The sequence below is a fragment of the Xenopus tropicalis genome, chromosome 7, assembly GCF_000004195.4.
Source record: "Xenopus tropicalis strain Nigerian chromosome 7, UCB_Xtro_10.0, whole genome shotgun sequence".
Taxonomy (NCBI): Eukaryota; Metazoa; Chordata; class Amphibia; order Anura; family Pipidae; genus Xenopus; species Xenopus tropicalis.
In genome coordinates this window covers 61,617,371-61,643,788 of record NC_030683.2, presented here as the reverse complement: position 1 = coordinate 61,643,788, position 26,418 = coordinate 61,617,371, and the positions used below count along the sequence as shown (strand labels likewise).

Here is a 26,418-nt window from a genome sequence, read left to right as displayed (position 1 = left end):
TTTAATATTTCATAGTTTTTCAATTGGTTGGTGCTAATGTGGTTCTCATCCTCATAGGTATCCAGAATGGGGCAAGCAGCGTAAGTTTAAGACCCCATTCCCCACAATGCAGTTGATACTTTCAAAGGACCTCAGAAATTGCTCATTATCGGCTGCTAGGAAGCAGTGCAGGCTTTCTAAGCCCAGGCAGCAGCCTTCTTCCTGGTGACTTTTCTTTTTAAGCCAGGGTTTAAGTGGGGCATCAGATCCTGGAGGGGACAGAAGCAGGGCCCTAACATATTCAGTTCCAGAAGATATTTGAAAGCTGGTAATATTCCGCTTATTGGGGATCTTATATGTTTGTCCATATTTTACAAAACATTTAAGCTTTTCAGCTATATTAAAGTCAACCCTGATCTGTTCAAATAAAATGATGAAAGGTGATATCTCAAGGCTTCAGAGTAGTCTAAAGGCAAACAACACCGCTACACATCTGGTGCACATGTAATTATATGCACTTAGTCAATCCCAAGCATTGTAGGTGTTTCTCACCAGTTCATTAAAATATTATTCATTCATTCTATTCTATATAAAACATTTTAGTGAATTAATACTGTATGAAAAGTATTGAGGCTACTTCCCAATTCAGGGACATTTCCTATTTCTGCACATTAATATAACTGCAATGACTACATTTACTAACTGCACATTACAATCAACACTTACCAGGAAAGGAGAATTACAGTAAGTATGAAAACAATTCTCCCTTTTCCTGGTCATTCCATATCAGCATTAAAATTGGATCTACCAAGCCATGCTGAACCCAATGAGGTGGGAACAAAAACAGAGACTTGAAGAACTGCAAAAATTAATTTAATGAGGAAAAAGCCAGACGAGAGCCTGAAGCAAAGGCATGACTACTGGTCTCAGAGAGGTCTAGCTGATAATGCCTGATGAAAGTCCTGGCTGAAGACCATAAAGCCACCTCACAGATCTGCAACGAAGGTACCTCTGCCCATGCTGCCCAAGAGGTAGACACAGCCCTGGTCGAGTGTGCCCTCAGACCCTCTGGAGCTAGCTTGCCTTGGGCTTGATAAGCCTTCTCAATGCAAATTGTAATCCATCTGCTAATGGTGGAAGTGGCAGCCCCCAGACCTTTCCGACACCCTGCAGGGATGACGAACAACTTGTCTGACCTCCTGAAAGAATTAGAGACCTCCAGATAATGTTTTAGGCAACGAACTGCATCAATCTTCTGTAATTCCTCCAAATTTTGCACATCCGCAGAAAAAAAATGGGTAAGGATATCTCGCTTTTTAAATGGAAAGTTGAAACCACCTTAACAGGAATGACTTGACCGGCTTGAGTATAACTGTCATGGAGAAAAGAGATATGCCCCGGACTGCATGAAAGGGCATGTAACTCTTCCACTCTACATGCCAATGCTACAGCCACCAGGAATAGAGTCTTTAGAGTGAGAAGCCAGGTGGAAATGGTTTCGAGAGGCTCAAAGGGCAATAGAGACAGAGCCCTTAAAACTAAAGGGAGACTCCACAAACGGGGAGAGTTGACCTCTGGAGGACGGACCTTGAGAACTGCTGAGAAGAATCTCTTGACCATGGAGTCTTCAGCCCAGGATCTTCCAGACAAGGCTGACAGCGTTGAGATATAAACCTTGAGGGTTCTGTCCTTTGTCTAGAACCTTCTGTAGAATTAAGACTTGGGAAAGAGACACTTCCTCCAATGGCAAGTCACTCTGCATCTTCCAGAGAAGGAACCTTTCCAAAATCCTGTAGTAAGCCGCAGAGGTGGAAGGCTTCCTAGCTTTTAACAGGGTAATCAACAACATTTTTGGAGAGACCTAGCCCTGAAAGTCTTTTGCGCTCAAGGGAAAGAGCAGACAGGTTTGGATGTAAGAGAGGACCCTGATTCAGCAGATCTCTCCTCACGGGAAGGAGGATCTACTGTGAGCTTCAGAAGCAGTGGATACAAGGGTCTGTGAGGCCAGTTCGGAGCCACCAGGACTAACTCCACCCTCTCTTGAATGACTTTCAGAAGTTTTCTGGAGATCAGGGGAAAAGGGGGAAAGGCATAAGCTAGGCTGAACGACCAATCTCGGAGAAGGACATCCGTGCCCATTGTCCCTGGGCAAAAATTCCTGGAGAAAAACTTTGGTGTTGAGATGGGTAGCCATGAGGTCGATTGCCAAAGGTCCCCATTTCCTGGACAATTCCTGGAAGACCTGATGATTCAGACTCCACTTGTGACTCGACACTGAGTTTCGACTCTGCTTCTTGGTTTTCAACCCCAGGTAAGTATTCCGCCGTCAGAAGAAACAGATTATCCTCCACCCAAGATAAGATAGGATGGATTTTCTTAAGCAGTGAACTGCCCTTTGTTCCCCCCTGCCTCTTGATGTAAGAGACTGCAGATGTGTTGTCTATTAGAATCCTGACCGCCGAGGCCTGAAGCATCTGGGAGAAGGACTGAAGGGCCAACTTTGCTGCCCTGATTTCTAGGATGTTGTAAGGAACTCTTGAACTCCAGAACCTGAACTCCGGAACCTGAACTCCTGACTGTCTGACCGGCCACATCCCCTGAACCCATTTGAAGCCCAGGTGGGCACCCCAGCCCAGGGTGGAGGCATGCGTTACTACACCTTCCACTGGGGTTGAAAGAGGTAAACTCTTCTCTAGATTGTCCTTGGAGAGCCACCACTGGATCGAATCTTTGACAGACTGCATCAGAAGAATGGACTGATCCCAATCCCTCTTGAATCTGTCCCATTGGTTCAGACAAAGACATTGAGCCGGCCTCATGTGCCACCGGGCCCACCTGGTCACTGGGATGGTAGAAGCCATGGTGCCCAGGAGAGACATCAGTTCTCTGGCTGAGACCTGATCTTTCTGCAGAAAAGACTTTGCAAGACTGATGATGGCTGAAATCTTCTGGGGAGGAAGAGAAACTGACCCCTCGATGGTGTTGAACCAAGCTCCCAAATACACGAGACACTGTGTTGGAGTCAGCTGGCTCTTCTTCATATTCAGGAGTCATGCATGAGCTTCCACAAAACAGATGACTCTGTCGTAATGAATCAACAGAACCTGTTGTTACTTGCTGAGAGGAGGTGTCGGAAGTAGTTAATGTTACTGCTTACCAATTTAGCAGTATAAAACTATTAATACAAGTGCCGACTCACTTGTGTGTCTAGGGGTTCGATGATAATCTTTAGGCTCGTAGTATTTATAGAAAAATAAGTATATTTATTGTTCGTTCAATGAACAATATACAGTATAGGTACAGTCACATAAAAATAGAAGTATAGGGAACCAGCATCAGATGTTACAAAGCTGTCCCTCAATCCTGTCTGTCTGCTAAGTACAAACATCCAGGGTCTCTTATCCACCTTTTCCTGTGATAATCACTCCTCCTCAAAAGGTGGCTTTGATGTTTTACACTGTTGTTTACGCATAAACTAATTGCATGCAACCCCCCTGAAAATGTAAGTTGTAAGCTATTTACTATATTATGAGACAACTGTTTGCACAGTTGTGTAGTGTACTCCTAGGGGCAGATTTAGGGGCTGATTTACTAAGACACGATTTCGAATCCGAATTGGAAAAATTCCGATTGGAAACGAACATTTTGCGACTTTTTCGTATTTTTAAAACTTAAAAGGCGCGACGTTTCACGCAAGTTTTAACGCTACGAAAAAATCGCGACTTTGCGCAACTTTTGTAATGGCTACGAAAAACTCGCGTTTTTACGCAAAAATTGTAAAGACGCCGAAAAACTCGCGTTTTTACGCAAAAATCGTAAAGACGCCGAAAAACTCGCGTTTTTACACAAAAATCGTAAAGACACCGAAAAAATCGCAAAATTACCGATCATTACGAAAAAAACGCAATCGGATGCATTCGGCCCGTTCGTGGGTTAGTAAATGTGCCCCTTACTAAACCACCAACGGGCCGAATGCGTCCGATTGCGTTTTTTCCGTAATGATCGGTATTTTGCGATTTTTCGGAAAATTGTCGTGAATTTTTCGTAGCCATTCTGAAAGTTGCGCAAAATGTTGCGATTTTTTCGTAGCGGTAGAACTTGCGCGAAGAGTCGCGCCTTTTAAGTTTTAACGCTACGAAAAAATCGCCAGATTTTGCACAACTTTCGGAATGGCTACGAAAAACTCCCTTCCTTTGTTCTTCCATGGGGACTAGGACTACTGCCTTCTCCTCGACCAACCAATCTACATAATGGGTCAGAACCTCTCTTTTTTCTCCTGAGTTGGGAAAAGAGGAGACTACGAATTGGTCGAATGACGGAAGAGAGGTGAACGTCAGCCGATAGCCCCTTCTTAAAACATCCAGGACCCAGCAATCCGAGACAGAGGAATGCCAGACATTTAGAAAATTCCCCATCCTCACCCCTACCACGCTGATTACGGACGACTAGTCAGGAAGACTTTTTGGATGACTGAGAAGGCCTTGACTTGTCTCCTTTGGGAAAGGTGGCATGACCCTTTTCCAGGCAAAAGGCTTGAAATTTCTCCTGCTGAACTAGAAGAATAAGAAGGCCTGCCCTTCCCTGGACCGCGGAAACTGGAGGACCTGAATGGAATGGTTTTTTGTTTCTTGTTTTCTTGGGGTAAGAAGAAGCTTTTACCCCCTGACGCCTTAGAGATAACATCATCCAGCTTTGAATAACCGAAGGCCCTCGAAGGGAAGTGTGCAGAGGCTCATTTTGGAAGACATGTCAGCTGCCCAGGATCTTAGCCAGAGAGCCAGACGAGCCGAGACTGAGATGGCCATAGAACACACTGCCAGCCTAGTGAGATCCACCACACCCTCTGAGACAAAACCTGCCTCCAGCTTAAGTTCTGCCAGGCTTGAAGAGATTTCTTTGACATCAGCACCTTCTGCTAAGGCTCTGTCAATGCCATCAATCGAGAAGGACATAGCTTTGGCCACCGAGATCAAAGCTACGGCAGGTTTACAAGCTGCCCCTGCCAAAAAACTCTTTCTCAAATCAGACTCCACACATCTGTCCATGGGGTCTTTAAGAGCGGAACAGTCATCTATGGGAAGGGTAGTCTTTTTAGCTAGATGTATGACAGCTGGGTCAACGGAAGGGGCCGTGATCCACTCCTGCACTTCGGACTCCTTAAAAGGATAAAGTTTAGGAAACCTTGTCCCTTGGGAGACAAAAGAAACCTTTTTAGAGGCTTGCTGTTGGCGGGGGTGGGAGGGGGCCTCCCGATTTTAATGTGGAGTGACCAGGAAAAAACAATCCATATGTCACTTCTAGTGAAAATCAATCTTTTTCACCAGGCATGGATTCACAGCCAAGTTCCACATTTTTGGCATTTTTTTTTTTCAGCAAAACCACAGCAAAATTTCTCTGCCCTATGCCGCGCTCTGAGAGACCTTTTTCTCTTGGTGACCCTTCACTTGGGTATTTAACACTTCTGTGGGTGACTCCCTTGGCCATGGCTCCCTCTGCTTCTTGCAGTAGCATGTGGTGCCCCTAACCCCTCTGGGAGTTTCTCACACAGGCAGGTAACTTCCCTGCTCTGAGAGACCTTTTCTTTGGGTGTCATTTCACTTGGGCATTTAACACTTCTCTGGGTGACTCCTCACAGCTTCTTCTGCTCCTTGCTTTGGCAGGTGGCACCCCCAGCCCCTCTGGGAGTTTCTAACACAGGCAGGCAGCCTTCCTGCCCTATGCCCTGCTCTGAGAGTGAAGTAAATCACCACCCATGCTGTGTAATCCCACAGCTATTTTATTTGCTGCTCACCTGCAGCCTAATCAGGCAGCTACCTACAGCTGGCCAACTGAAAATACTAACTGGAATATGGAATGGAGGACCTATCCTACTCACCCTCCATTTACTACAGGACTCACTTATCCTGCTTTTTTTAAAGCCGCTTGCATGAAAACAGCATTAGCTGCTGCAAAACCAGGCATTTTACCTGGTACTGACTGTATCCCACACTGGTGGAAAATACACCAAACAGTGGTTTTTCCTGCTCGTATCGCTCACACTATTTTTAATTCATCAGAAGGTGATGGTTTTCTGGAGGGTCTCTGTACCGTTAGAAGGTTTTACGAAATAATACACAGTCAGGGGCCTCTGTTTGCAAATGCTGAATTAGCAGACGAGAATATTCATATGCACTATTTTTATTTGGAGTCCGTGCATATCACATACTTTGGTATATCTATGCATATTGGGCCTCAAACTGTTCAGTAGAGCTCTGGCGTTGATTGATATGGTGATTTTCCTTTGTGTGTAAGATATTGTATAAGATATATATGTGTTAGATTGCAACATTATTAGGCAATTTTCAGAAATTAAAAAAAAAATGCTAACTTTAGGAAAAATTAGCAAATTGGTACTTTGGTGTAGAAAGGAGTCTTGACACATGTTGGATTTATTAGAATATGTACTTTCTAAAAATATATGGTTTTTATGGGTTGCTGTACAGTTATGGGGTCTTATTTGCAGAAGCTGAGTTAGCAGCTAAGAAAATTCATATGCACTGATTTTCATTTGGAGTTCTTACATATCACACACTTTGGTAAATCTATGCATATTGGGTATCAAACTGTTCAGTAGACCTCTGGCATTCATATTTAGGGTGATGTGTTATTGTCGTCAAAATGCTAACTTTAGGAAAGGTTTTCACATTGGTATTTTGGTATAATACGGCATCTTTACCCATGTTGGATTCTTCAGAATGTGTACTTTCCAAAAATATATGGTTTTCTGAGGGTCTCTGTACAGTCTTACAACACATAATACACAGCCATGGGGCTCTTTTTGCAGAAACTGATTTGGCAAGCAAGAAAAATTCATTCACACTATTTTCATCTGGAATCTGTACATACCACATACTTTGATATATCTATGCATATTGGGTATCAAACTGTTCTGTGGACCCCTGGCATAAGATGATGCAAAGTGGAAGCTTTGAGGTAATTTTTTGGAAAATCAGCAACTTTAGGAAAGCTTTTTGGCTTGGTACTTTGGAGTAGAAAGACATGTTTACCAATTTTTGATTCGGGGGAACATGTCATTTTTGAAAATATATTGCTTTCTGGGGTGAGCGTACTTTTTTGTAGCTTTATCCTACAGAAAATTATGTAAATGTAGGAGCTGAAATTATAGATCATATAGGGTATCTTCACCTTGGGGCCCTACATTCCACATGCATTGGGCATCAAACTGTTCAGTGGACCCCTGGCGTTCATATTTAGGATGTTTTATCTGGTTACCGTATGACCTGTAGGAGAAAAGATGCTATAGACTGGAAGCTTTGAAGCAGTTTTTCAAAAATTTCACATATTTTTATAAAACAAATAACTTTAGAAAAGCATTGCAACTTGGTAGTTTACAGTAGACAGACAGTTTTACCCATTTTTTTAAATGTATGCCTTTCTAGGGTAAATCTACTGTTAGTGGAAATTTTGGGTTGAAATTGAAAGTATGCAGCTTTCTGTTGCAGTGCTTTGGAAATTTTGTAGTGTACTGGCGCATTCACAAGACATTTGCTTTTCTAAATCAGTTGTAGTTTCATTCATAAAATGCTATATGTGGTTATATTATGGAAAATGAATATTTTTTTTCTCATTTTTTTAAACATTTAGAAGCCTATATCTTCTTAAAGAAATGGAATTACACAAAATGTCTAACATATTTTGAAAGCTTGGGTTGTCCTTGAAAAAATAATATATATATTTTCCTGGGTAAAAATAAAAATAGAAAGAAACTGTAAAAAGTGCTTATTTTTGGTGTGTAACTGAAAGGAGTGTTTGAAAAGTGAACAACCCTTTTAAACAACATAGATTTTTATATGTTAGGTTTTATATGTTATTTTCTTTATTGGCCATGAGGTCTTAGCAGCCCTGTGCATTTATACAGAATTTTTAACAGCAATCTTTAAATACTTAAAATAATATTTTTTGTATATTTGTTTTGAAGTTGTTAACCTTAGTCCTACAAAGAGGAGGTGATATGGAAAATACAGCTTCAGGAAGTGGCCATGAATTTCCTGAATCTACAAGGACCACACCAATTTTCTGTGAATCCAGCAGTACATTATTTGTTCCTAAAGGTAAAAGAGCCCAATCATTACAAAATGGATGTATTGTATGTATTGAAAAGGCCACTATTAAAGGTCTAATTTTTTATTCTTGGGTTGCAATGCATAGCAATTAGTGATGAGCCAATCTGTTCCGTTTCACTTCGGCAGAAAATTCGGGAATCTTTCAAAAGATCCGCGAAACGGCGAAAATGTCGTGCAGCAAAAAAAATTGTCGCCCGCGGCTATTATTTCGTTGCCTGTGGCTATTATTTTTTCTCCTGCGGCTATTATTTCGTCATGCAGCAATTCTTTTGACGCCCGCTACTATTCTTTTTTGACGCCGGCGACAATTTTTGGACGTGCTGCAAATTTTTCTGTGGCGAATTTTTTCGCGTTTCGCGAAACAATCTGCCAATGGCGAAACGCGGAAATTCGCCATGAATCCATGCCTGGCGAAACATTTCGCCCATCACTAATAGCAATGCAATATCAACTTATTGCAGTGATAAATGAATGTTGACCAGTTTCCGCCATAATGATTTATTGGAACCTATCCAATACAACCTGATGTTGTGTGTATGTAAACAGTAAAAAAGTAACCAATTTAGCTTACTTGAAACTACCATAGCTACCACTACCAAGTTTTGTCTCATGCACCCAGCAACCAAACCACTAGAGTGGTGATCTCAACCAGTGGCTTGTGAGCAACCCCTTCGATGTTTGTCTTTGTGGCACACTAGGGGCCAGATTCATGAAATCACAAGTTCAAATCCTGAATGGGATACATTCGCATTGGATACGATAATTTCTTAAGATAGCAAATATCACGAAAATGCTTACGAAAAGATCGTATTATTCATGATAAGATCGTATTGGTGATCCGAAAGTTACGAAATTTTCGTACCGAATGATTGTAAACAGCGGGAGAACCTTTCCGACTTTGATCCTTCTGTGCATGATTTTGGAAGCCTCCCATAGGAATCAATGGCACTGTGCAGCTCCAACCTGGCTCAAGGAAAGTCACGATAACAAAGCTTGAATGAATCCAAAACTTTTCATACTCTGCACAAGCGACGAAAAAGTCGCGGCACGCTCGGAGCATTTGTGGATTAGTAAATGTGCCCCTAGGTGTACTTCTAAACACAGCCTCCTGTAGGCTGCCAGTCTACATAGGAGCCAATTACAACCCCTTTTTGATGCCCCCAGGAACTTTTTTCATGCTTGTGTTGCTCCCCCAATGTTTCTTATATTTAAATGTAGCTTGCTGGTTATAAAGGTTGAGGAGCCTAAAAATATAATTTTTTTTGTGAATTGCACAGTGTATGTAAAAAAACTTCTTAACTGAAAAATTACACCCTTTTCAATAATGTCCTAAACATTAACAATGCAATAAAAGTCTAATGAAAAATATTACATTGCAAAATGCAACTTTTTCTTATTATTTTTTCTTGATTTTTTTCCGTTTATAAATTTTATTACATTCCCCCTTTAGTAATATATGGGATTAAATTTTTTTTTAGGGGGGGGGGTCATTTCCTGCTCTGAGATTGTGCAAACAAGTTAAACTATTACAAAATTGCAGAAAGTCCATTATTTAAAAATATGGAATCATGGCCAAAGGGTTTTTATCTATGAGATTATAAGTCTTACAGGATAGAATAGAATTTTGGACATTATTACAGGAAAATGCATGTCACAAATACTAGCAAATTGCTAGTTTCACAAACCTTGAACTTGACAAACAGATTTCAATTTATTATTACCTCCTTTGCAATGCTACTCTTTGTATAATACCATCTATGGCCTGTGTTTCAAGCAAGCAGTAGATCAAGGGGGCACTGAATCTTTTAATCTAGGGACACATCCATTTCTAAAATGGTCACTAGTTGCTGTAAATGAACATAGGAGTACAAACCAAAAAGGTTCCATATAATACATCTCAAAAAATATATACTGCACTCCAAAAATGTTGTTAAAAAATTACAAAAATCTTTATTAGTACATTATCTAAAACATACAAACCCTGCAATTCATGGCCTTATGTGTTTTGTGACCATATGGAAGTCATAGGCAGTCAGGAACTTCACATACAAATCCCACCCACCGTCTAAAAAGCATCCAATTAAAATGTATCCCATTAGGAAATTACTGTTTAATTACATCAGTAATAACTCATTCGCTTCTATTAATTATATAAAGAAAAGCAGCAGGCCAATAAAATTTCCATTGTACATCATGCAGGGTAATTTCCTTTACCTCAAAATGTATTACATATAAAACTAGAAAGGGAAGTTTGGGAACAAACTTCATGTTGGATTGAAAAACATGTGAAGTCACTGAATGAAATCTGATTTGTTGTTGGTAGCTCTGCCCACTTTTACTAACCTTGAACTGCAGTTCACCAGTGACTGAATCTGCAAAGTGTGGGGACCCTGACATTAATGCCGTGAGAAAGGCAGCAGTTTAAATAAAAACCAATGAAGTTCAATAGGTGAAATCTGATTGGCTGTTGGTGGCCCCGCCTACTTTGTCTAACCTTTACTCTTAGTCCTTCAGTGACCAACTGTGAAACTAAACATGTGAGAATGGCAGCAGTTTCCCCATTTCCCCATTAAAATGGCTGTTGGTGGCTCCACCCACTTTTTTCAAACCTTGAATTATTCTCACCCAGGGAACTCTGCAAAGTTTGGGGACCCTGGCGTAAATAGTAAAAGAAATTTAAACCAAAAAAATCAATAGATGAAATCTGATTTTCAAACCTAGTCCCCTAGTGACCAACTGTGAAGAGTTTGGGAAGCCTAGCGTTAATGATGTTGAGAATGGCAGCAGGTTGAATTTCCCCATTAAAAGTAAAAAGGTAAAATATGATTGTCTGTTGGTGGCTCTGCCCACTTTTGGGCATCCAACAAATATTATATTTTTATCCATGGGTAGACCCCATGACTATGTGATTCAAGTTTGGTGAGTGTAGCCTCAGAGCTGCAAGAGTGGCAGCAGTTTAAATTTCCCTGTTAAAGTCAATTGCTTGTTGTTGGCCCATCAAACTTTGGGTCATCCAACAAATGTCGCTGTTTCATTTAGGGTGATCCCATTATTATGTTATTGAAGTTTGGGGAGTGTAGCTTCAAAGCTGGAAAAATTGGGGTGTTTGGAGTGGCGCTAAAGACGAGGGGGGCCGGATCACTTAGAAAAGCACAAGCAACCTGCCCCACTATAGAACGAAGATATGCGAAGAGTTTGGGTGTTGTAGCCCTAAAATTGTATGAGAAAAAGCATTTAAAAAATAGGGGGGTGCTAAGAATAAGAAGAACTAGAAAGGGAAGTTCGAGAACAAACTTCATGTTGGTTTGAAAAATGTGAAGTCACTGATTGACTGTTGTTGGCTCCATCCAGTTTTTTTAACCTTGGACCACAGTTATATAGTAAAAACCACTGTGCAAAGTTTGGGGACCTTGGTTTTAATTAAATCTAAATGGCAGCAGCTGCAGCAATTTAAATTTCCCCATTGAAAGTCAATGAGTGACATCTGATTGGCGGTTGGTGGCTCTGCCCACTTTTTCTAACCTGAACTGCAGTTACCCACTGACTAACTCTGCAAAGTTTGGGGACCCTAGAATTAATAGTTAAAGAAAGGCAGCAGTTTAAATTTTAACCAATAAAAGTCAATATATGAATTGTAATTGTTGGTTGGTGGATGTGCCCACTTTTTCTAACCTTGAGTTGAAATCACCCAATGACAACTTAAAAGTTTGGGCATCCTGATATAAATAGTGTGAGAATTACAGCATTTTAAATTTAAACCAATGAAATTCAATGGATGTAATCTGATTGGCTGTTAGTGGCCCAACCCACTTTTCCTATTTTTGAACTGCAGCAGAAAGACTAACTCTGCATAAGTTTCGGGACATTGGTGAAATGTGATTGGTTGTTGGTGGCCCAGCCCACTTTTTCTAACTTTTAACTACAAATACCCAGTGACTAACTTTGCAAAGTTTTACAACCCTGCGATTTGTACTTAAATAATGGCATTAGTTTAAATATAATCCAATTAAATTTAATGGGTGGAAATAGATTGGCTGTTGGTGGCCACTTTTTTTAAGCTTGAAAAATTGTCACCCAGTGATTAACTCTGCAAAGTTTGGGGACCCTGGTATAAATAGTATAAGAATGGCAGCATTTTAAATTTAAACAAAAAAAAAAAAAATCAATAGGTTAAATCCGATTGCCTGTCAAACCTAAAAATGCTGTCTAGTGACCAACTGTGAAGAGTTTGGGGACCCTGGTGTTAATACTGTGAGAAGGGCAGCAAGTTGAATTTTCCCATTGAAAGTGAATAGGTAAAATCTGATTGGCTGTTGGTGGCTCTGCCCACTTTTTCTAACCTTAAACTATAGTTACCTGGTGACTAATTGTAGAAATCCAAAAAATAGGAAAAAAGCTTCAGCAGGTTTACTGCAAAACATTTATTGTGGGTAGTGGTAACACGACATGTTTCGGGTCAATACCCTTTATCAAGTTTGATAAAGGGTATTGACCCGAAGGTTTGGGGACCCTGACATTAAATAGGCGAAAACATTTCCCCACTGAAAACAATGAAAGAAATGTGATTGGCTTTTGGCAGCTCCACCCACTTTTTCTAACCCCCACTGAAAATCAATAGGTAAAATCTGAGCATTTATATAAACTATAGGAGTGTGTTTCTAAAGTAAACACAATTTTTACCAGTGCAAGGTAATAGTACATAGTACAGGTATAAGACCCCTTATCCAGAATGCTCAGGACCAAGGGTATTCTGGGTAAGGGGTCTCTCCGTAATTTGGATCTCCATACCTTAAGTCTGCTAAAAAATTAATAAAACATTAATTAACCCCAATAGGATTGTTTTGCATCCAATAAGGATTATTTCTATCTTAGTTGGGATCAATTACAAGGTACTGTTTTATTACTACAGAGAAAAAGGAAATCAGTTTTAAAATACTGAATTATTTGATTAAAATGGAGTCTATGGGAGACGGGCTTTCCGTAATTCGGAGCTTTCTGGATAACGGGTTTCTGGATAAGGGGTCCGATACCTGTAATTCAATGCAAATGCTTTCGTTTTTGATGTTACTGTTCCTTTACCACTAATGCTTAATGGCAATGTTTTTAATAGGGAAAAACATCTAACATTATAGGTTATATAAGTCTGTTAGGTGTTTTCTTCCAGAAAGGGTGGCAACCCTATTTGCATCATATGAAAATAATAGATATAAATAGATATAGATATTTGTAAATGGCTTCAGGTTGAGCGATTTCAAGTGGCAATTTTATTGGAGTATTTTTACAATTAGTGCACTACCCATGTGTTTATGATTTCTGTCTGGCAGACAACACCTTTGAGGTAACTCTAATAAAGAATTTGGGCGGCTTAGGATTCAGCTTTGTGCAGACTGGAACTGGTACATCTGGAAGAGCTGACAACATTGTAAGGATAAAAAGGCTGTTCCAGGGCCTGCCAGCACAGGAGAGTGGACATATCGCAGCTGGAGATGTATTGCTTGCTGTGAATGGACAGTCTATCCAAGGAATGAATTATCAGGTACAACTGTGGACTCTTTCCTATCATAAAACACAGGGTTTTAAAATTATATAAAGTCCAGGGCTATAAGTACTGATAGATTATAGTGACATATACATGGATGAGGCATCCATTGTTTAATAGCCCAAAAAGGGCTATAATTATAAAATAAAATCATAAAAATATAGGAGAGTAAAAAAGAAAATTAATTTGTTAGGCACTATGAATAAATATGCTGTCTGCTTCAGGCCATTGCACCCCTTCCATAAAAAATGCACCAGCCTTAGCACTTGGCTAATTTATTAGGCATCCCACCAGTGATTTAACCTTTCCTTAAGATGTTGTTAAATAAATTTCACATGGTTTTAGTTTTTATAGTTGCTTCTAGGGCAATGACAGATGTAAAAATATATTGCTGCAGGAGTAAAAACATATGAAAATACTCTTTACCTTTATTCAGGAAAATTGGGATCACTGTATGTAAAACATTTAACATGCGGTGATCCATCGCAATACTCAAGGAAGGCATTTTCCCACAATTAAACCAGATTTCTATATGTAAAGTTTGCGACAATCCCCATTCTTCTGAATTAAAATGTATTTTAGGATGTTTTGTCACCCCTATGGGTCAGGTGATCGCCTACAAATTAACAAATTACCAACAGTTAGAAAAGCAGCAAGGGCATTTTTTTTTACTTTCCAGTCTACTTTTGTTACCTTTATCCATACTAAAATAACAATTGATCTGCATTTTCTTTACATATTACTACTGTCTTCCTTGCCTTTGATTCTAGGAAGTTGTGCACATATTGCATGGAGCTCCCTCCCAGGTGACTCTTTTACTCTGCCGACCAGCAAAAGGGGCCCTTCCTGAAATCGATTTTTCTCTACCGGTAAGTCCTATGTGTATAAGGGAATGAAAGCAGAAAAAATTTCTTGTATTAACCCTTTCACTGCCAGCCGTTTTGGTCAAAGCGGAACTTGTATTGCCAGACAGTTTTTTAACATTTTGCACTGTTTCACTTTAGAGGCCTTTCCTTGGGGGGACTTTTAGTTTACCTAGGAAAACAATATATCGTTTTTTTCAGGACAACCTAAACTTTCAAACTGTGGTAGAATTTTTGTGTAATTTCAATTCTGTAACAGGTTATAGGCTTCTAAATGTCTAAAAATGAAAAAACAAAAACTATTTTATGTACAAATATACAACTGATTTGGAAAGTCCCATGTCTCCTGAACGTGTCAATACCAAATATATATGGATTTCTCACTTGTATAGGTCAAAAACTCCCAGCAGTACACTGCCAATTTCCAAAGCACTGCTCCAGAAAGCTGCATACTTTAGATTTCAAGGCCAAAAATTCCACTAACAGAAGGTTTATCACAGAAAATTGTAAATTTTTGGAAAGAACAGATTCTTGGGAATCCAGAATAGGCACAACTGTCTACTCCAAACTATCAAGTCTTAATGCTTTCCTAAAGTTATTGGTTTTTATCAAAATTTGTGAAATTTTTAAAAAATCGCTTCAAAGCTTCCAGTCTATAGTCTTATCTCCTACAGGTCATAAAGTAACCAAATAAAACACCCTAAATTTGAACGCCACTGAACAGTTTGATGCCCAATATGTATAGGTTTGCCTAAGTATGTGGCATGTAGGGGCCCCAATGGGAACATACCCCCCACACTTTGCCGCATTTATCGCTCACAATTTCTTCTTTTCTTCAGATAAAGGCAAATCACCACAAATAGGAACACCTAAGGTCTACTGAACAGTTTGATGCCCAATATGCATAGATATACCAAAGTCTGCGGTATGTACTGACCCCAAAATGAAAATAGCACATGGATTTCTCGCCTGCCAACTCAGCTTTTGCATACAGAGCCCCCTGTTAGCGTATTATGTGCCGTAACTCCCCCCTAACTATACAGAGACCCCCAGAAAACCATATAGTTTAGGAAAGTACACATTCTGACAAATCCAACATGGGTAAAGAGTCCTTTCTACACCAAAGTACCAATCTGCAAAGCTTTCCTAAAGTTATTGGTTTTTATGACATTTCAGAAAATAACCTAAAATGTTGCAATTTGCCACATTTATCTCACACAATTTCTTGTGTACTGAACAGTTTGATGCCCAATATGCATAGATATACCAAAGTCTGTGGTATGTACTGACCCCAAAATGAAAATAGTGCATATTATTTAACACTTGATTTTATTGGTTTTAATATATAAGCATTAAAAGGGACCTGTCACCCACACATAAAAAGCTATATAACAAACATGAAATTCATGTTTTTATGAAATCATCCATACCTGTAATAAATGTATTTTGAAATTTTAACTGTCGATCATAAATTGCCTGAGGCAAAGAGGCAGGGCAGGCAATTTATGATTGAGATCTCCGATTTTTAATTACAATTACTTTCACTTTCCATTCAGTACTTCCTAGATGTCATCTAGATCACAGAATTTTGTGGTTATACAAAGCTTGTCTCAAAGCAGTGTCTAGGGATGAGCAAATTTTTTCACCAGGCATGGATTTGCTGTGAAATTCCGCATTTCAGATTTGCCATTTTTTTTTTGCAAAACTATTACGAAAATTTGCAGAGTGAGAAAAAAGAAATGGGCATGTAAAAAAGTTGTGATCACGTCAACAAAGTTGGGGCTGTGTCAAAAAAAGTTGCGGTTGCGGAAAAAATGGTCCCGGGCATAAAAAGTCATGCAGTAGCCACATTTTGCAATTGTTCTGCTGTTTTGTGAATTTTTCAGTGAGGAGAAATGAAATGGATTCGCTCATATCACTGTCAATGTCCACAAAATGCCTACTGCCTGTTTACTGTGACTTTAAATTCCAAGACTGAAAAAAACCCAACATACTGTTCTTCAACTTATTCTTCCACTTTTTCATCTTATTCTTAGCGTGGGCAGAGCCAGCAACAGATCAGATTCATTTTCTAAATGCTATTATTCCTACAGTTTTAGGGGTACAATGCCCAAACTCTCCACACTTCTTCGCCCTATAGCGAAGCATGTTGCTTGTGCTTTTCTACATAGTAACATAGTAAGTTGGGTTGAAAAAAGACATACGTCCATCAAGTTCAACCATAATGCCTATATATAACCTGCCTAACTACTAGTTGATCCAGAGGAAGGCAAAAAACCCCATCTGAAGCCTCTCTAATTTGCCGCAGAGGGGAAAAAATTCCTTCCTGACTCCAAGATGGCAATCGGACCAGTCCCTGGATCAACTAGTACTAAGAGCTATCTCCCATAACCTTGTATTCCCTCACTTGCTAAGAATCCATCCAGCCCCTTCTTAAAGTTATATAATGTATCAGCCAGCACGACTGATTCGGGGAGGGAATTCCAGAACTTCACAGCTCTCACTGTAAAAAATCCTTTCCGAATGTTTAAATGGAACCTCCCTTCTTCTAAACGAAGTGGGTGCCCTCGTGTCCGTTGGAAGGACCTACTGGTGAATAAAACATTAGAAAGGTTATTATATGATCCCTTTATATATTTATACATAGTTATCATGTCACCTCTTAAGCGCCTCTTCTCCAGTGTAAACAGACCCAACTGGGCCAGTCTTTCCCCATAACTGAGACTTTCCATACCCTTTACCAGCTTAGTTGCCCTTCTCTGGACCCTCTCTAACTCAATAATGTCCGGTTTGAGCACTGGAGACCAAAACTGAACAGCATATTCTAGATGGGGCCTTACCAGCGCTCTGTAAAGGGGAAGAATAACCCCCTCCTCCCGTGAATCTATACCCCTTTTAATACAGCTCAAAACCTTGTTTGCCCTTGCCCCTGCTGCCTGGCATTGCTTGCTACAGCCAAGTTTATTATCTACAAGGACTCCAAGGTCCTTCTCCATTATGGATTTGCCTAGTGCAGTCCCATTAAGGGTATAAGTGGCTTGCATATTTTTACATCCCAGGTGCATGACCTTACATTTATCCACATTAAATCTCATCTGCCACTTAGCTGCCCAGATTGCCAGTTGGTCAAGATCCTGCTGCAGGGATGTCACATCCTGGATAGAATTGACTGGTCTGCAGAGTTTTGTGTCATCTGCAAACACTGATACATTACTCATAATACCCTCCCCCAAGTCATTTATGAACAAATTAAACAAAAGTGGACCCAGTACAGAACCCTGAGGGACCCCACTGAGAACCTTATTCCAAGTAGAGAATGTACCATTAACAACCACCCTCTGTACCCGATCCTGTAGCCAGTTTTCTATCCATGTGCAAACGACTTCACTAAGACCAATAGACCTTAGCTTAGAAAGCAGTCGTTTGTGGGGAACGGTATCAAATGCTTTGGCAAAATTCAAATAGATTATATCTACTGCATCCCCACTGTCCAGCTTCTTACTTACCTCATCATAAAAAGCAATTAAATTGGTCTGACATGACCTGTCCTTCATAAAGCCATGCTGATTACTGCTCATAATGGCATTCTCCACTACATCATTTTGAATGTGATCCCTTAACAAGCCTTCAAATAACTTGCCCACCACGGATGTCAAACTTACAGGCCTGTAATTGCCAGGCTGAGATCTTACTCCCTTTTTAAATATGGGAATGACATTCGCCTTCTTCCAATCCCTAGGTACCATACCTGATGAAAGAGAGTCTGAGAATATCAGAAACAAGGGCCACTGCAATTCTGCCCCTAGCTCTCTCAGTACCCGAGGGTGTATTCCATCTGGCCCAGGTGCCTTTGTTTACATTTATCGTGTGTAACCATTTAAGCACCATATCCTGTGCCAACCACTGTGCAGTTGGAGCTGAGGCAACAGTGCAGCTATTGGGTGGGACTTGGCCCACTGGCTCCTCTACTGTATACACAGAAGAAAAGAACTGGTTAAGCACATCTGCCTTTTCTGTATCCGCTGTAACCATATTGTTATTATAACTCAATGGGGCCACACCCTCAACCTGCATCTTTTTACTATTAATATACTTAAAAAACTTTTTGGGGTTAGTCTTGGCCTCGGCCGCGATGCGCTCCTCATTTTCTATCTTTGCGTTCCGGATTGCTGTTTTACAACACTTGTTATAGTGTTTATATTCACTAAACGCATCTACTGTCCCCTCTGACTTATATTTCTTAAAAGCTTTCCTTTTTTTCCCTATTAACTTCTTTACCTCAGAGTTAAGCCACATAGGGTGATTCTTAACACTTCTACTTTTTCTTATTAATGGAATGAATTGAGAACAGTAATGATTTAATATCATTTTAAATGACAACCATTTCTGCTCTGTGTTTTTATCAGAAAACATAATGCCCCAATCTATGCCCTGAAGCGCTGCCCTTAAGGAGCTAAAATTTGCCTTCCTAAAATTCAGTGTCTTTGTTGCCCCCGTGTAAATTTGTTTCCTGCACCAAACATCAAATGAAATAACATTATGATCACTATTGCCCAGAGGTTCAACCACTTGCACATTTGCTATACGTTCTGGGCCATTAGAGAGCACTAGATCTAGTATGGCATGGTTCCTGGTTGGCTCCTCAACAACCTGTGACATAAAGTTGTCATGCAGCAAGTTTATAAACTTGTTCCCATTTACTGTCCTGGCAGTACTATTGCCCCAGTCAATATCAGGGTAATTAAAATCCCCCATTATTATCACTTGCCCCAAACTAGCAGCCTTTTCTATTTGCAACAGGAGCTGGGCCTCCTCCTCTTCGCTTACATTAGGGGGTCTATAGCATACCCCTACAATTAGTTTGGTAGCTTCTTTACTATCTGTGAGAAGCTCAACCCATAAGGATTCATCTCCCTCTGTTAACCCCATCACTTCCTCCTTAATATTTGCTTTTAATTCCTGCTTAATGAACAGACACACTCCTCCTCCTTTTCTATTGCCCCTGCCCCTCCGAAACAATGTATACCCCCCAATATTAACTGCCCAGTCATGAGACTCATTCAACCAAGTTTCAGCAACTCCAATCACATCATATTTCCGCTCCAACGCCAGTACCTCCAGCTCTCCCATTTTACCAGTCAGACTCCTTGCATTGGTAAACATACATTTAATACTGGTTCCGGCGTGAGAATGACGTGTAAACAACTTATGGGCCTCCCTGCCATTATCAGTATCCCCAAGCAAGTCTCCTCCCCCATTTTCCCTTACTATGCCCACTACCTCATCTATCCTGTCTCCCACAGAATTTCCCACTGCACCCTTCCCCCCCACTCCTAGTTTAAAATCTCCTCCAACCCGCTAGCCATCTTTTCCCCCAAAGCAGCTGCCCCATCATCATTGAGGTGCAGCCCATCCCTGGCAAAGAGCTTGTAGCCGATTGAGAAATCAGCCCAGTTCTGGAGAAACCCAAAGCCCTCCTCCCTGCACCAATCTCTCAGCCACGCATTAATCTCCCTGAGCTCCCGCTGCCTTCTTAATGTTGCTTGTGGCACAGGTAATATCTCTGAGAAAATTACCTTGGAAGTCCTCGCCCTCAACTTCTCACCTAGCTTTTTAAAATCGTTCTTGAGGACTTCCCCCCCTCCTCTAACTTTGTCATTGGTACCTATGTGTACCAAGACCGCCGGGTCTTCCCCAGCCCCTCCCAACAATCTGTCCACTCGTTCCACCACATGCCGAACCCTAGCACCAGGCAAGCAACACACAGTTCGGCATGTAGGGTCTTTGCGACAAATTACCCTATCCACCTTTCTAATAATTGAATCCCCTACAACTATAGCCTGCCTTCCCTTCCTAGCACTATTCCCCCCACCTGTATTAGAGGTGCCGGCTCCCAGGGTGCTCTGAGAGTCAGCCCGCTCCATACATGCTAACTCAGAGCTGTCTTCCCCAGCATCTTCACCTAAAGCAGCAAATCTGTTGGTTTGTACAAGCTGTGACCCAGCCCCCCTACCCTTGTGTCCCCTACTTCCCCTCTTAACTGTCACAAATTTGTCTCCCTCATTAACCTCCACTGTCCCTTCTCCACCCCCCACTACACCGGCCCCTGCCAGTGGTTGCTCAGTGAGCCTCCTGTTCTCCCCCATGTTTGCAGCTGCCCTCAGTGCTGCCAGTTCCCCCCTTAGATTCTGCACCTCAGATTCCAAGAGGAAAACCCACCTGCATCTCTCACAAGTAAATGCTGCATGGAACTGCTGCTCCAGGACCACATACATGCGGCAAGATGCACACGGAGTAACACCAGCAATCATACTGCAACTCATATTGCCACTGGGTACTTACAGTCTCCCGAGTGCAATCCCTTGTATAGTGCCTTTTAAGTTTCAAACGCCTTTTTTGTTTTTAACGCCTACCATACACTTAATCTACATGCAACACTCGCTAGCAGCTCCCAAACTTGCTGTGCAGTCAGAAACTTATTAAGGTTCAAACCAATCAGCCAAAAGTCTGTTGAGAATTTACCAGATTTACTCCACCCCCTTAATTAGTATGCTCAATCAGCCAGGTAGCACTTACAAGTCACACAGCAGTTAGTTAATTGCACTTACTTCCTCCTTTCAGCCAGCACTCCCAGCATGCACAGTAAACCCCAAGTGCCTTTTTTGTTTTTAACGCCTACTATACACTTAATCTACATGCAACACTTTAGATTACATGCAACACTCGCTAGCAGCTCCCAAACTCGCTGTGCAGCCAGCAACTTATTGAGGTTCAAACCTCAATAAGCCGCTCTGAACACCCAATTTTTCCATTGACGGAAGATTTTCAAACTGCTGCCACTCTTACAGCTTTGAAGCTACATCCCCCAAACCCGAATAACTTAATCATGGGGTCACCCCGAATGAAACAGTGTCATTTGTTGGATGACCCAAAGTGAGAGGGGCCAACAACAGCGAATCAAATTTCACCCATTGCCTTTAATGGAGAAATTTAAACTGCTGCCAATCTTACAGCTTACACCCTAAACTTACACCCCAAACTTGAATCAAATAGTCATGGGGTCAGCCTGAATGAAAATATGATGATTGTTGGATGCCCAAAAGTGGGCGGAGCTGTGAACAGCAAATCAGATTTTACCTATTGACTTGGCAGAAATTCAACCTGCTGCCATTCTCACAGTATTAACACCAGGGTCCCCAAACCTTTCACAGCTGGTCACTAAGGGACTTCAGTTTTAGTTTTGAAAAAATGGGTGGAGCCAACAGCCAATCAGATTTCACCTATTGAATTTTATTGGTTTGATATCAGGGTTCCCAAACTTTGCACAGTCAGTCACTGCTGGGTAGTCACTCAAGTTTTTTTTTTTCTTTTTAAAGTGGGCGAAGCCACCAACAGCCAATTAGATTTTACCTATTGACTTTCAATGGGGAAATTCAACTTGCTGCCATTCTCACAGTATTAACACCAGGGTCTCCAAACTTTTCACAGTTGGTCACTAGGGGACTGCAGTTTTAGGTTTGAAAAAGTGGGCAGAGCCACCAACAGATTTCACCTATAGACTTCATACGTTTAAATTTAAACTGCTGCCATTCTTTAAATATTAATACTAAGGTCCCCAGACTTTGCAGAGCTAGTCACCAGGTAACTTTGGTTCAATGTTAGAAAAAGTGGGTGCAGCCACCAACAGCAAATTTTAACTATTGATTTTCAATGTGGAAATTCACCCTGCTGCCATTCTCACAGTGCTAACACCAGGGTCACTAGGGGACTGCATTTTTAGATTTTAAATAGTGGGTGGAGCCACCAACAGCCAATCAGACTTTTGAGCTTTTTTGGTTTAAATTTAAATGCTGCCTTTCTCCCACTATTTATGTCAGGGTTCCCAAACTTTGCACAGTCAGTCACTGGCTGACAACGTATTCAGGGTTAGAAAAAGTGGGCGGAGCCACCAACAGCCAATCCATTTTCACCCATTAAATTTTATTGGTTTATAGTTAAACTGATGCCATTATTTAAGTATTAATTCCAGGGTTATTAAACTTTCCAAAGATTTTTTGCCGTTAAAAGTTAGAAAAAGTGGGCAATGGTGAAGTGTAAAATGCTGTCATTCCCACAATTTTTATGCAAACCTTGCAAAGTTGGTCACTGGCAGACTGCAGTTCAAAAATATGAAAAGTGGGTTGGGCCACTAACAGCCAATAAGATTTAATCCATTGACTATTATTGGTTTAAATTTAAACTGCTGCCATTCTTAGAAAAAGTGGAAAAGGTTAGAAAAAATGGTCGGAGCCACCACTAGCCAATCAGATGTCAATTGTTGATTTTCAGTGGGGAAATTTAAATTGCTGCCATTCAGACACTATTAAAACCAGGGTCCCCAAACTTTGCACAATGGTTTTTACTATAAAACTGTAGTCCAAGGTTAGAAAAAGTGGGCAGAGCCAGCAACAGATCAGATTTCAGGTTTTTCAAACCAACATGAAATGTGTTCTCAAACTTCCCTTTCTAGTTTAAATAGTGTAATTATAGTGTATTTTGCTCAAGTAACATTATAGAAAAGGATTTGGAATTATTTCTTACAGGTCCCCTTTAAGTACAGGTCTGGCTGTTGCTTGCTTCTCCTGGGGCCCCATAGCTGCATATCTGAATAACTCTCAGCTAGGGGCATCCCTTTGAATCCAATTTTGCCTAATGCAGGTAGCACTGTTTTAAGAGCAAGGAGATACTGGAGCTTAACCTACAGACAAAAATGCAAACAACTAGGTGCTTTATACCCACTTTTTGCAATTTGCAAGCTACAACTTTTATAATATTTTTTTTATGGTTGTTATTTAGTTGGTTTTAGTTTGAAATACAAAGGTGAGGTGTACAGTAATAGAGCAAATACAAAATAGGTCAAATTAAAGCCTTTGATACAGTGCAACTCTCTGTTGCTTTGCCAGTATCCTCAACGCTTAATCTGCTTCAGAAGTGACATTTTCTACTGAAATAGCATCCTTCTGAAAATCTTCATAGGCATCTATACTGATTTGATAATGGTGGAGACATACATTCCATGTTAATGCCATTGGCCTTTATTCTAATACGTTAGGTGACATTAAATGCGATAGAAGAGCATTTCAGAACTCATGTTGCACCTTCATAACCACACCACACCACTTTTTCAATGGAAACATTTTCTTTTTCAGACTCCAATGCCATCCCCTGTGAGAGACATTTTAAGAATTAAGTCACCAGTCTGTGACCTGGGTAATACAGCAAGTGTATCAGAAAGGGAAAAAAACAGTTATGAAGCCATAGACACAAGGAGACATCCCTCCCTAATGCACTCCACACTTGCACCAGCCTCAGAAACAATGACTGCATTGGCACAAGATGTCCAACAAAACTGTTACTGCATTTGTGAACAGGGATCGCAGGAAAGGTAAATAAAAAAATGGATTTTATAATAGATGTCATAGAGAAGTTGAGAGTGTATGGATAACTGGTATTTTGAGCAGCTACAGACAGAATTAATGAGAAGGTTTCCAAATTTTCAAACAATATTTTTACATCCCTGGTGCATAATCATACTTTTATTTCACCTTATCTGCCACTTTGCCACCCAGATTGTCAGTTTGTCAAGATCCTGATTTAAGAATTCCACATCCTGGAAAGAATCGATTGGGCTGCATAGTTGTGTGTCATCTGCAAACATTGATACCCTCCTCTAAGTCATTAATGAATCATTTAAACAAAAGTGAACCCAATATTTAGACTGTAAGCTCTACGGGGCAGGGACCTCCTTCCTACTGTGTCTCATACCACATGGCACTTATTCCCTGTGTATTTATACTTATTACTTTATTGTATTTATTATAACACTTGTCCTCCCTGTGTGTAATTTTGTATATTGTAAGATTGTGTGTACTGCGTACCCCTGTGGCGCTTTATAAATAAAGTTATACATACATACATACATACATACAGAACCCTATAGGAACTCACTAAGAACCACTACCCCAACTAGAGAATGTACAACTGACAACCAACCTCTGTACATGACTCTTCAGCAATTTTCCTATCCATGTACAAACAATATTACTAAGCAGTGATGAGAGAATTTTTTTCGCAAGGCATGGCTTTGCAGTGAATTTCTGCATTTCACAAGAATAGTTTTGCGAAAGTTCCGCGAAAATTCAGAGCAAAAAAATTTGTTTCGCATCGAAAAAAAGTTGCGGTCGCGGCAATTTGAACGTGGTCGCATCAAAATAGATGCATTTGCGTAAAAAAAGTCACAGACTACAAAATGGTCGTGTGACATCCATGTTTTGTGCATTTTCCGCTGTTTTGCTAATTTTACGGTAGTTTCGCTTATTTTTCGGTGAAGAGTAACGGGACAGATTCGCTCATCACTGTTACTATGACCAACATACCTTAGTTTAGAAAGCAGTCGTTTATGCAGAATCCAAATATATCACATCTACAGCAACCCCACTCATTAATCATTTATTAAATAATAATTTCAAGATGAGATTGTAGTCCCTTTTTAAATTATACCTATCCAGTCAATAGGTATCATACCAAATGAAAGCAAGAAAATTGCAGTTGCAATTTTAATTTGGCATGAATCAAATCCAAATGTACCAGAAGTTTTCGCAGTCACGATTGTGGCATTACTGAAGCATGTGATTCTTTGTGCGCAAGCACAATGCGCATTTTGACATTAGTTGCTGTGAGGGGCCCCACAGCTGCAAATTGTGCACTTACACAGTTCACAACAGGAGGGGGGCTCATGCAGTGTTGCTGAGCATAACTATGAAGAAGTTAGAGGAGCAGTTTTGAATGCAAGTACATTGAGTTTTTTAACAATTATGGTATATACAAGTGACAAAATAGGACATTTTTCTTTCTCACACTTTAACAGCAAAATAAATAAGAGAGTTGGAGGAGACGGGTTGGAAGAATCTCAGATACTCAGCGATGAAGAGTACCTTACAATAAGTTCTACATCTATCACTCCTCCTTCTATGGGAGAAGTTTTAGATGAAGAGACAGCTGTTTATGGGACACCACAGCCACGTGGTCTCATCCCTCTTCCAGAATCCTTTGCTTCTCCAGAGTCTAGTGAAAGTGAGAGTGAATGGGAAGACTTAGATGAAAATGATGAGGAGGAGGAGGGCATTGTCTCACTGGTAAGTTTAATATATATTTAAATTCAAGAATGCAGAGTGTGAGTCCATTTTTTGCATTTTGCAGACTGCCTTCTGCCTTTGCCGAATGGCCACAGGGCTCATCCACCCCTCCTGAGCCTGTGCTCTGCTCTTTGCACCAAATTGAAAATCTACAGAGCAAAGTGCAGCCTTGCCTTGGTCGCATGTGTTTGCAAGCTGAGCAATAAAGAACACACTTTTGTTCCCCTTAGCTCTCCAGCACTTGTACCTTGGAGAAACAATAGCCAGTAAAACAAAAGTGGAGCACTTGGATAACTTCTTGATTAAAAAGTCACTTTTATTGTCCACTGCCACTGGTGTGCTTATTTAAATATGTGGTGGATTTGGGACACTGTCAGCTTCTGATCAAGTGGTGTGAAGCCATAAAATGCGTTAAGCTTTTGGGTGTAATATCTCTGTTATGATTTTAAAGAAGACAATAAAAGTCACTTTTAACACTGAAGAAACAGAAATGACCTGTGTTATAATGTTCATTTTTACAAGGCCTTTATATATTTTTACCCTGCACTACAGATGTCATAAATTGCCCATTTACTGAAGTGGCTTTGATTCTATAGGAAGAACTTGATTGAGTCAGCTGTTAGTAAGGGAGATTTCAATTAGCTTTGTATGCAAAACATACAAGGTTTATGTGCGTGCCTTTGTCTTATATAAAATACAGTATATGCTTTGGTGCTGTTAGAAATCATGTAGTGGTATTT

General features: G+C 40.5%; 1 protein-coding gene across 3 annotated transcripts in view; it reads left to right on the top strand.

Annotated features, from left to right (window-relative positions):
• The window catches only part of frmpd2 (FERM and PDZ domain containing 2), a 137,579-nt gene that overhangs the window by 85,296 nt on the left and 25,865 nt on the right, over positions 1–26,418 (top strand). For all 3 annotated transcript variants that reach the window (XM_031905727.1, XM_031905728.1, XM_012967740.3), the window contains exons 25-29: positions 7,958–8,090; positions 13,427–13,638; positions 14,412–14,510; positions 23,693–23,928; positions 25,411–25,678. In XM_031905727.1, the coding sequence (XP_031761587.1) occupies positions 7,958–8,090; positions 13,427–13,638; positions 14,412–14,510; positions 23,693–23,928; positions 25,411–25,678 (948 nt within the window). The remainder of the gene's footprint in view (positions 1–7,957; positions 8,091–13,426; positions 13,639–14,411; positions 14,511–23,692; positions 23,929–25,410; positions 25,679–26,418) is intronic.